Genomic DNA, 12,173 nt, shown 5'->3' with positions numbered 1-12,173 from the left:
CCAGCCTGAGCAAGAGTGAGACACCGTCTCTACTAAAAATAGAAAACAATTAATTAGCCAACTAAAAATATATAGAAAAAATTAGCGGGGCATGGTGGCACGTGCCTGTAGTCCCAGCTACTTGGGAGGCTGAGGCAGAAGGTTTACTTGAGCCCAGGAGTTGGAGGTTGCTGTGAGCTAGGCTGACACCATGGCACTCTAGCCTGGCAACAGAGTGAGACTCTGTCTCAAAAAAAAATGTATAAATGCAAGGAATTTACAGCATTGTTCGAAGTGTGCAGAAACACTAGTTCCATGGGACGTAAATAGAGTTACGTGAAAGAGAGTTTCCTAGCTAAGTAAGTTTGGAGACCACATTTATACAGCTCTCATTAGTGCAAAGACTTCAGGAGACCTTGGTATGCTGATTATCTATATCTAGGAGGCTGGAGAATAGTCTGAGTGCTCCAAGCTTGTTCCACCAGGGAAATCCCTTTTTGCCAGACTCCTCTTGGGGTAGATGTTTGAGGCATTCTTGGGAAACTCTAAGTCCTTTTGCAGCATCTTACTGTGGAATGGGCTGACCGGCTTGTCTCGTGGGCCTGGGGCCCGCCCTATAGAGCCGTGTCTCAGAGCCCCTATGACAATGAGGTGGAAAAAGAGAGAAAAGTGAAAACTGCCCAAGTCCCCCTCCCGGAGAAGGTCTGTATGTTGGACTACTGAGGCTGGGCCTAGGAAACAGCATTGGACATACATTCTGGGCCTTGTCCCCAGTGCTAACCACGTGACATGGGGCAGAATCCTCCGCCTTTTGTAAATGGCAGCCACCATGCTTGCCCTGCTCCGAAGCTGTGGAATTGGGATGTGGAAATGCTTTGCTTGAAGATGTTATTCTCCCCATCTACCACCTGGCAATGGAGCTTTCAAGAAGGGGCAGAGTTTGGATGTCCCCTGGGCTCACAGGTTTCATAGATATGAGGGCTTCCAAAGGCCCCCTGGAGGTTTAGCTCAATTCTGTGCTGGTAGGGAAAATCAGACCTTAAGCTTTTATAATGCAGAGAAGTCTCTAGATCAGCTAGCTCTTTATGCATGAGGAAACTAAAACTGCTTGCCATGATCACTTGCAATATTAAGCTTATTCCATGATAATTGACTCTCTTTTCTTCTGATTTAATCTTTTGGATAAAAATATGCAAAACGATCCCTTTTTCTTGTTGATGCCAGAGCGAGACCCCGTCTCTACTATAAATAGAAAGAAATTAATTGGCCAACTGATATATATATAAAAAATTAGCCGGGCATGGTGGCGCATGCCTGTAGTCCCAGCTACTCGGGAGGCTGAGGCAGGAGGATTGCTTGATCCCAGGAGTTTGAGGTTGCTGTGAGCTAGGCTGACGCCACGGCACTCACTCTAGCCTGGGCAACAAAGCGAGACTCTGTCTCAAAAAAAAAAAAAATCAGAAGAGTAAAAGTAAAATCATCTCTGTTTGCTGATGACATGATCTGATATATAGGAAACTCTGAATACTATACACACACACACACAGACACACACACACACACGAAACTGTCAGAACTAATAAACAAATTCAGTAAAGCTGCAGGATACACAATCAATATACAAAAATTCAGTTATGTTTCTATATATTTAGCAATGAACTATCCAAAATCCAAAAAGGAAATTAAGAAAACAATCCCATTGACAACAGCATCAGAAAGGATACAATTCTTAGGAACACACTTAACTAAGGAAGTGAAAGACATGTATGCTGAAAACTACAAAACACTGATGAAAGAAATTAAGGAAGACACAAATATGTGGAAGGACACGCTGGTGTTTGTACCGTATACTTTCCAAAGTGTTTTCACAGATGGTATCTCACTGGAGCCTGAGGCCAACGCTGTGAAGGAGAGAGGGCGGGAGGAATGCTCGTCCACAGATGAGGCAACCAAGGCCCCAAGGGGACTGGATGAGAAGCTGGTCACTCAGCTGGTTAGTGACAGAGGATTAGATCCCGGGTGTCCTGCACAGCCCCTGAGCTCTTTCTAGAGCCTTACTAGGATGTCAGACCTGCCACTTAACAAGCACCAAAGGCATAAACACCAGTAGGTCCAGGGGAGCTTATGTAACCCCTCAAAGGCACAGGACACCGCTGCAGGCGACAATGTAGATGGAAGATAATGCACACCTCAGGCTGGGAAGTATCTACCATGGACATCATGTAAACAGGACTATAAATGTAATCACATACATGCACCTTACTGCTTAACACTCTTCAGTGGCCTCAGGCTCAGAACCACACCCTTCAGTACAGGGGTGAAGGCCTATCCCAACCAGCCCCTCTCCCGGCTTTGGCGTCACTGCCCACCTCGTGCTCCATGCCCTGTAATGCTCAGCCGCTTGCAGTTTCCCATGTGGGTCATACAACAGGGACACAGGCCCTCCCTCTCCACTTAAAACGTGCTTCTCACTAAGCTACCATCTACTCCTTCTTTGTACCTTAGTTTAGGCCTCACTTCCTCCAGTAAGCCTTCCCCAGACACACATGTACGCACGCATGGGACCCTTGTCAGCTGGCCTTCTACTGTTCCCTATGACTGTGTACCGCTTATTCATCCATCTGCCCCCAGGCCGTGAGCTCCCTGAGGTCAGAGCACGAACCTGTTGTCCCTCTCTACGGACTGACCGTCCCAGGGCTGGGCACACAGAATACGCTCAATGCGCACCTGACAGATGATCATGTGAGCAAGGGAGGCCCAGCATGCTGTGGCTGCTTCAACAACCATGTTACTTTGGGATGCTTCACCAAGGGAGAGTGGTATTAGAGAGTCAAGATGTCTGGGCAGGACTAAGGGGAAGGTACCACCTCCCTGTTTATGGAAAATATCTTAAGAAACCTCAGTGTGAGCTTTTGTCTGTTCTTCCCTGGGTCTCTTTTTTTTTTGAAACAGAGTCTCACTTTGTTGCCCAGATTAGAGTGCCATGGCGTCAGCCTATCTCACAGCAACCTCAAACTCCTGGGCTCAAGTGATCCTCCTGCCGCAGCCTCCCGAGTAGCTGGGACTACAGGCATGCGCCACTATGCCCGGCTAATTTTTTCTATATATATCAGTTGGCCAATTAATTTGTAGTAGAGACGGGGTCTCGCTCTTGCTCAGGCTGGTTTTGAACTCCTGACCTCAAGCAATCCGCCCGCCTCGGCCTCCCAGAGAGCTAGGATTACAGGCGTGAGCCACCGCACCCAGCCTCCCTGGGCCTCTACACAGGTGACTGGCAGGCTGACCCAGCCAAGGCCAGGAGTTGGGACATCTCAGCCAGTAAAACAGAGCCAAAGTAAGCAGGAAGCTGTTTTCGGCTGTAGAACCAGAGGCTTAGAGAAGGGAGATGACAGGCCAGAGGGCGCCCAGCAACGTAGCAGCAGGGTTGGTTCCAAACCCAGGCATCGGGATCCCAGTGCAGGCCCTTGTACAGCACCAGGCACCCTCTGGGATCTGAGCTGAGGCACAGGACAATGATGGGCGGTAGGCCTGACCAGCACTAAGGAATCTGGCATATGACAGGAAGGACAAGGCAAAAGGACAGAGGTCTTAAACATAAATGTATGCCAGGCTAGCAATGATTAGCATGGGACCCACTGGAGACAGGCTGTCTAGAGAACAAGAATGCAGAGACCGGTTCTCTTTGTCCTGCATGCTTGAAATTGCCATGTGTTTTGTTGGTTTCTTGACATTGTCTGTGGCCCAGGCACACACTGAATGTTCTCAGGTACCTTATCTTCAATACGACCTGCTATGGAGCTATTTCTTGTCCTCATTGTACCCATGAAGACAAAGGGGCAAAAGGGGTTTACTAGCTCAAGGAAACATAGCTAATAAGTGGCAGGGCAGGAATTTGAACCCGAGTTTTCTTCACTAACCAGGGTGGTTCTGGGAGATTTGGAAACTTTAAATTACAGTTTTCAGTGACGACTCAAGTCTCAGTTTTGCTGCCTGTAATTGAAAGTAATTTTGCACTGGTGTTCTTCAGTAGTAATGCCTAGATTCACAAGGATATTAACAAGGCTCAGTGCATGTTACAATGAAAAAGGAATATGAGCAATGTGTTAAAAAACAAAAAAAGGGCCTGGCACTGTGGCTCACGCCTGTAATGCTAACACTCTGGGAGGCCAAGGCAGGTGGATCGTTTGAGCTCAGAAGTTCGGGACCAGCCTGAGCAAGAGCAAGACCCCGTCTCTGCTAAAAATTGAAAGTAATTAGCTGGAAAACTAAAAATATATAGAAAAATTTAGTCAGGCATGGTGGCGCATGCCTGTAGTCCCAGCTACTTGAGAGGTTGAGGCAGAAGGATTGCTTGAGCCCAGGAGTTTGAGGTTGCTATGAGCTAGGCTGATGCCATGGCACTCTAGTTTGGGAAACAGAGTGAGACAATGTCTCAAAAAAACAAAAAACAAAAAAAGGCCAGGAGTGATGGCTCACACCTATAATCCCAGCACTTTGGGAGGCCAAGGTGGGAGGATCACTCGAGACCAGGAGTTCAAGACCACCCTGGGTAACAGAGTGAGACCCTGTCTCTACAAAAAATTAAAAAATTAGCTGGGCATCATGGTACACATCTGTAGTCCCAGTTACTCAGGAGGCTGAGGCAGGAGGATTGCTTAAGCCCAGGAGTTTGAGGTTGTAGTGAGCTATGAGCATGTCATCGCCCTCCAGGCTGGGTGACAAAGCAAGATCCTTATCTCAAAACAAAACAAAAACAGAAAAAAACATGGAGCCGTGGATACTTGTTAACTATCCAGATGCTACATAAAGATGACCCAGCTTGATAACAACAATATGCCAACAAGACATCCTATTGTGAGCCCTTTGGGCTCTTTCAGACTGAACCCTTCCTGAGCAGAACAAGGTAAAGGGCAACATCTGGCAGAACAAAACTAGAAAAACATGGCTGGGAAGATCCTGTCAGGGAAGGAGGGTGGTGAGAGCAGGGCATGGTCAGAGCAGCTGTTCCTGCCATTTCCCTGGGGCCTCCGAGTGGCCCAAAGACCTGGTGGGAAGCTGCCAGCCTCATGAGGAGCGTGAGTTCCGGGCACTGGCTGATGAGAACTAGCAGAGCCTTCTTGGGAACCTGGGAGGACTGGTGGGGAACAGAGAGGAAGGCAAGAAACCCGAGCAGCACCAGCCACATTGCAGCCTTGATTCCATTTCCTGTCTGCAAAATGGGCAGAATTATTCCAGCTTTCCACCTAACAGAAGACAAGGGATAATTGAACTAGAAAAGACTGGAGAGATGCCAAGATCTGTCCAGAAAGAGGACAAGATAAAACAAAAGCATTTGTTTTGGGTGACCATTTAAATGATTTTGTCATGGCCATTCATTTCTCTGTGGCTAGAGATTTCTCACCAACAGAATGACATTTTAAAAGGGGAGAAAATATGAACTTTTTTTCTTAAGGTTGTGAGGAAGGGCACTGGGTTGACTTTTTGTTATTGCTGTTGTAACAGAGTCTTACTCTGTTGCCCTGGATAAAGTGCAGTGGCATCATTGTAGCTCATAGCAACCTCCAACTCTGGGCTCTAAAGCCATCCTTCTACCTCGGCCTCCCAGGTAGCTGGGACTACAGGCATGCGTTGCATTGCTCAGCTCAGTTCTTTTTTTCTTTTATTCTTTTTTTGGTAGAGACAGGGTCTTACTGCTGCTCAAGCTAGTCTCGAATTCCTGAGCTCAAGCAATCCCCTGCGCCTCAGCCTCTCAGAATGCAAGGATTACAGGTGTGAGCCACCTCGACCAGCCAAGAAGATATGAATTAAAAACATTTCTGTTTATAGTAGAGATGGGGTCTCGCTCTTGCTCAGGCTGGTTTCAAACTCCTGACCTGGAGCAATCCCCCCACCTCAGCCTCCCAAAGTGATAGGATTACAGGCGTGAAGCACCACACCCAGTCTATGCGAAGTTCTTGAACATGCAAAACTAATTTTGGTTCTAAAAAAAAATAATAATAGCGGTTATCTCTGAGGATGGGAGCTGAGCTGACAGGGAAAGGGCAAGAGGAAATTTCTGGGGTAGTGGTAATGTTCTAAATCCAGTTAGAAATTTGGTTTACACACATATGCATTTGAAAAATTCATCAAATAGTACATGTAATATTTGTGCATTTCACTAAATATAAATGTCACTTAAAAAACTCCATTGGCTACTAAGCCTTATAAGATGCCCTGCTGCCATCCAAGGTGGGACTTCAGAAACAAGGCAGAGTAGGAGTTGGACCACTCTATTTCCTCATCATCTCTATACACTCCCCCATGACATTCCCCAAGTCACAGAACAAGTAAGAACAGCAGTTCAGAGATTTGCTCAACTCTTGCAGCACCAGGCACCAGGCACCCTGGAAATGTACCTCCTCTTCCAAACCAGATCCCAGAACAGAGTGTGAAATCAGTCGACATCTAGCTTTGGCAATTGGTCTCTACACTCCTGTAGCACTTGCAATTTTGCCTCGGTATCTCTCTGTGATTGGAAGCCTGTGCTCAGAGGTGCTTCCAGGAGCAGGTACAAGGGCAGAAGGAGAGGTAGGAAGATCCACCACCTCCCTCTGGCCAGCCTGAACTGCCTGATGTTCAGTAACCCCCACAGCACACACCAGGGAACACTTGCTCAACTACAGGCAAACCTGCAGGGCCCACACACGTCACTGTGGGATGGAGAAGACTGTAGGAACCAGCCAGCTTCGGGATCACAGCCTCCCACTCAGCCTCCTCTCTTGAACTGAACAGATTGACTCCACAAGCAAATCCAAATGAAAGATGCATTAAAATGCAGAAGCACCTAGAATAAGTACCTGCCACATGAATAAATTCATGAAGCAAGTATTAAAAAAAGAAGCAGTGTGACAAACAGGCTTTCACGTGTCCACATGAGATGTGCCTCCCTCAAACCTCCTGCACATTAAAGAAAGTGAAAAAGAGGCACAGGCATTTGGGGCATTTTTATTCAGTGAGAAAAGATGCAAGGCCCTGCTTGGGGTGAGAGAGTGGAGACACCTCAGCCATACATTTCAGGAGAAGGGAACAAACTTGTTTAGCCAAGTGGCCTCCCTCCCTCTTCAGAGGCCTCCTGCCATTAACCTTTTGCATCCCAGTAGGTGTGGTCTCAGAGTAGCTACAGATTCTTCCAAACAAACACAGGAGTCCCCCCCTCACTAAACACCCCTACCCTGCCCACCCCAAGCGGCTCAGCTGGGTAAGCAGCTGTCTCCCAGGAGCTTCCAGAACTCACCCTTTCATTTGTTAATGTCACTGACTAAGGAAAAACAAAAAGCAAAACACTTGAGGACTGGAACCACAAACAGTTAACAGCTCCTTGTTAATCAAGCTAAAGCTCCAACGTCCCTCTTTTTAGGGAAATACTCTCGGTCTGGGAACTATTTTTCTCCCTTGAGGAAAGGTGAGGTGGGAAAAGAGAAGAAGGAAAGAAAAGGCACAGAACTCTAGGAGAGAACAAAAGCCCCCGCAGGCTTTAAGGCTGAGGTCTGCACCTGGGGCTCAAGTTACTCCTGTCTGCTCATGTCTTAGGAGGCCCCATGAGCCCCAGGCCCAGAAGCCGGAAAAGGATGCAAGGGAGCACAGCTGGGTTTATAAAGCTGGTGGCCACCCCTCCTTGCCTCCCTGCATTTCTGTCTGAGCTGGCCAGCATACTCCCTGTGCCCAAATGCTTTCATGTAGGAGTAAATGAGCCTTTAAAAAAATCCACAGCAAAGAGACCAAATTGATCCTTTGTCCTTTTCTAGCATCTTGCTGTTTCCTACAAAGTAACAGAGAGAATGGAGCACAAGCCTGCAAAAGTCCACAGCAGCTCTTCCCTACCCTTCCTGGATGTCCATTTTGGCTTCTGGAAGTCAACTCTGCCAGGGTAGGGAGAGCAACCAGACCAAAACTTCCAATTCCATAGAAACACCATTTGAACCAGCAAACCCACTACTGGGCATCTATCCAAAGGGAAAAAAAGACATTCTACAATGAAGACATCTGCACTTGAATGTTTATGGCCGCACAATTCACAATTGCAAGCATGTGGAGACAACCCAAATGCCCATCAATGCATGAGTGGATTAATACAATGTGGTATAGACCGGGTGCGGTGGCTCACACCTGTAATCCTAGCACTCTGGGAAGCCGAATTGGGAGGATCACTCAAGGTCAGGAGTTCAAAACCAGCCTGAGCAAGAGGGAGACCCCATCTCTACTAAAAATAGAAGGAAATTAATTGACCAGCTAAAAATATATAGAAAAAATTAGCCGGGCATGGTGGTGCATGCCTGTAGTCCCAGCTACTTGGGAGGCTTAGGCAGGAGGATTGCTTGAGCCCAGGAGTTTGAGGTTGCTGTGAGCTAGGCTGATGCCACAGCACTCTAGCCAGGGCAACAGAGACTCTGTCTCAAAAAAAAAAGAAAAAAAAATGTGGTATATGTATACCATGGAATACTACTCAACTACAAAAATCAATGGTGATCTAGCACCTCTTATACTATCCTGGATAGAAATTGAGCCCATCCTTCAAAGGGAGGTATCACAAGGAGGGAAAAACATGCACCAATTGTACTCACCATCAAACTGGTACTGACTGACCAACACTAAGGTGCTCACATGGTAGTAATATTCACTGTGTGCCGGTCAGGGATGGGGGTGGGGGTGGGGGGTTAACCCACAACTAATGGAAGCATAAGGCACTATATGGGGGAGGGACATGCTTGTAGCCCTGGCTTGGGCAGTGCAAATGCATTATTTGTAACCAAAATGTTTGTACCCCCATAATATCCTGAATAAAACAACAACAAAAAAACTTCCAATTCCTTTGGGGGAAGCAGCTTCTCATGCCTTCACCACCCTCCGGGACTCTAAGGTGGCCCAAGAGCTGCCATGATGCCTGGTCTATGCTGACCCAGCGACTCCAAGTTAGACCTCTAGTTAGCAATTAGCAACCCTATTTAACCCTATTCAAAACAAAAGGGTCCCTTCTGCTCCCCACCTGCACGTATCACTTGGCATCAATTAAGATCTTTCTCCATTTTGTGCCTCAAAATTCAAAATGGGTGGTTTTGTCCAAATTCCAGCTAAATGTTCAAATTCTTGTCAGGACTCAGTTATTAAAATCCTCAAAATCGGCTGGGCGTGGTGGCTCACACCTGTAATCCTAGCACTCTGGGAGGCCGAGGTGGGAGGGTTGCTTGAGCTGAGGAGTTTGAGACCAGCCTGAGCAAGAGGGAGACCCTGTCTCTCCTATAAATAGAAAGAAATTAGCCAAACAACTAAAAATAGAAAAAAGTTAGCCAGGCATGGTGGCATGTGCGTGTAGTCCCAGCTACTCGGGGGGCTGAGGCAGGAGGATCACTTAAGCCCAGGAGTCTGAGGTTGCTGTGAACTAGGCTGACGCCACGGCACTCTAGCCTGGGCAACAGAGTGAGACTCTGTCTCAAAAAATAAAATAAAATAAAAACCTCAAAACCATTCCTGCCAAGAGATGCAAGTCAAGGTTGATGGATGCCACAGGGGAAAGACCACTGGGTTTCACACCCCACAGAATACAACGTCCATTACATCCTGAGTCATGTTTGAGGCACCATAACCCAGTGGGCAGAGAAAGAGGGCACCGGGTGACGTGCTGCATCTTTCAGATGGCATCAGACAGCAACAACCCAGTCACCCGCATTCACCACTGCTCACTGGACCCCCGGGTAGGGGAGTAGTGGCTGCCTGACTTAACACAGTCCTCTCTTATTTCACCCCCAGGTCTCAATATACTCTATGCTCACCCTTTGAAAGGGGGTGCGGAACGAGAGAATGTAACCACTAATTCAAACCAGAAAAACTGAGGACACAGAACTGAAAAGAGTTTTTCATGCAGCCTGTCTGAAAGACCCCTTCCTCCGTGAGGATTCTGGCTTGGCTACTTGGCTCACTGCTCTCAGAGCCAGAAACCTAGTTTCTCCACTCACTCCTGCAAGTAAAAGGAGATGAAACACGTGTATGTGGTTTTGTAATGAGTTCTCCTTTGCTCTTAAGAAAAAAGGGGAGTGGAGGTGGGGGGGAGGACAGACAACATGGAGGTGAGAAATCAAGGTTCAACCAACCTCACTGGCCTGGGCTATGGAGACACCACCTCTGAACAGATGAAGCACAGTACCAGGTGTCTCTTGCTGCCCTGTTCCCTTATCCCTAAGGACTAAAACAAAAGTTTTTTTATATGCTGTTCCTCCTCCTCAGATGGAAGGCAGAAGATTTATGGAGTAAGACAGAGGGGTTCCTTGGTAGGAGTCAAACTGAGGGCTGGAACAACTGGTGACTTGTCAACAACACACCATTAAATGACCCTCGCAACCCCACATAAATGCAGACAGACAGAACTGAGCTGTTACAGGCAGCTGACGAGCCTGCCTGAGTTTAGTGGCCAGAGTCAGAGACCACTCACTGGTGCAGGGGGTTAGTTTCTCAAATGAGAAACTATTTTATGCAGGCAAAAAGCTGTCTGCTTTCTAACAAACCGGTTAGTCTGAAAAGGCTGGGAAGGTGGAATCCTCTCTATTCAGTTAATGGGACGGGGCGTGTCCAGAGCACCGCTTATTTCTTTTTCCCAAGCAGTAAGGGACCTGTTCTGCTAGGCCCTGACCCAAGACCAGCGCACCATCCAGTACAGTAAGACATGAAGACCTCAGACTGTCGTCTGCTTCAAGTCTGTAATTAAAAAAGTGGAAAAAGAAAGGAAGGAAGGAAGAAGAGAAAGAAAAAGCTGCGGCCAGATTTGGCAAATTCTGGCCATCCCCCTGGAGCGCAGCCTCGCTCTCCATCACTTTTCTAAGTAGAAAGTTCCTTCTGCCAGGAACCTGCGCACTCCACTGGCTTTAAGAGTTGAGGAACAGAGGCGTCCTGGAGCTGGCCCTGGCAGCTGCCGGCACACCGTGGGGACTGTAGCTTGTGGTGTCTCCGCGGCATCTTGGCAAGCCAGCCCTCCTCCTGCCACCCCGCCTGGCCCTCAGCCCGAGCTCGCACTCCCGCAGAGTGGCGCCTCCACTCCGTGGCCGGGAGCCGGGACCGCACTCGTCCGCGCAGCCCGGAGTTCGGACCCGCAGCTCGCGCGGGCGCCCCTCCCGTTTGGGCCCCGCACTCACCCACCGCCCTGATGCGGAAGCCGCGCGGCGGGCGCAGCGCCCGGCGCCGCCAGGCGTCCCGCAGCACCTGCAGACAGGCGGGGGGCGCCTGCACCAGCAGCACCCCGCGCCGCAGCCAGCCCTGGAAGGCCAGCCGCGAGGCGGCGCGCGCCAGCCGCGCGTTCCAGAAGCAGCGCGCGTTGGCGCGGCGGAAGGCGCGGAACACGGCGCGCCCGCCCGGCTCCTCCGCGCCCCGCGCGGCCTTCTGCGCCTCCAGCCGGCACAGCACCAGCGCCAGCGAGCCCGGGGCCAGCTGCACGGGCCGGGCCATGCCGCCGCGGGCGGCCGGGAGCCCACAGCCCAGCGCACGGGCCCGCGCGGCAGCCGCACGCCGGCGGGAGGGCTCGGCCGACTGCGCGCGGCGCCGCTGCCGGGGAAACGGGGCCCGGGGGCGGGGCGACTGACTCGGGGGCCGGGGGTGGGGCGGCCGCGGCTCCGGCTGGCGGAGCGCCCTGGGGGGATCCGAGTGCTGATCTCCCCGCCTGTCTCCACTCCACGGCCCCCGGCGACGCCCTGCACTTCCCAGTCGCCCGCAGCCGAGAGCGCCCCTTCTCCGGATGGGCGCGCACGGGGCTTTTCCAACTCCTCGGGGAGTCCCGCAGCCCCCTGGGGAGCCTCTGACCGCTGCGCGAACTGCAGGGGTCCCTAGAGCCGGGAGGACAGGGCCGCCGTCGTCGCCCTGGCCTTGGGGTCGTTCCCAGTGAGAGAGTCCCCAAGGATCAGCCTCGGGTGTCGTGGACCTCGCTCAAACTGGCAGGAAACCCAGGTTTGAGTCTTGGTTATGCTTCTGCTTTTTTTGTTTTTGAGAGAAAGTCTCACTGTGTTGCCCAGGCAGGGGTGCTGTGGCCGTTCACAGTCGCGATCATCACGCGCTACAGCGATCCTCCCGTCTCAGCCTCCACGAGACTGGGAGTCGATGCGCGTGCCAGCACACTGGCTGGCCTGCTTGACACAAGTTATTTCCCTTCTCAGGACCTCAGAACTGTCCCAACAACT

The 12,173-nt window shown here is 50.1% G+C and overlaps 1 protein-coding gene across 1 annotated transcript in view; it reads right to left on the bottom strand.

Moving 5' to 3' along the window:
* The window catches only part of STOX1 (storkhead box 1), a 54,868-nt gene extending 43,388 nt beyond the window's left edge, over window positions 1-11,480 (bottom strand). Inside the window, exon 1 of the mRNA XM_020280436.2 lies at window positions 11,139-11,480. Within this exon, the coding sequence (XP_020136025.2) occupies window positions 11,139-11,448 (310 nt within the window). The 5' untranslated portion in view covers window positions 11,449-11,480. The remainder of the gene's footprint in view (window positions 1-11,138) is intronic.
* Window positions 11,481-12,173: the final 693 nt, after the last annotated feature.

The sequence above is a fragment of the Microcebus murinus genome, chromosome 14 (assembly GCF_040939455.1).
Source record: "Microcebus murinus isolate Inina chromosome 14, M.murinus_Inina_mat1.0, whole genome shotgun sequence".
NCBI classification, from domain to species: domain Eukaryota; kingdom Metazoa; phylum Chordata; class Mammalia; order Primates; family Cheirogaleidae; genus Microcebus; species Microcebus murinus.
The sequence above is the reverse complement of the archived record's forward strand: the minus strand, read 5'-3'. Positions and strand labels throughout refer to the sequence as shown.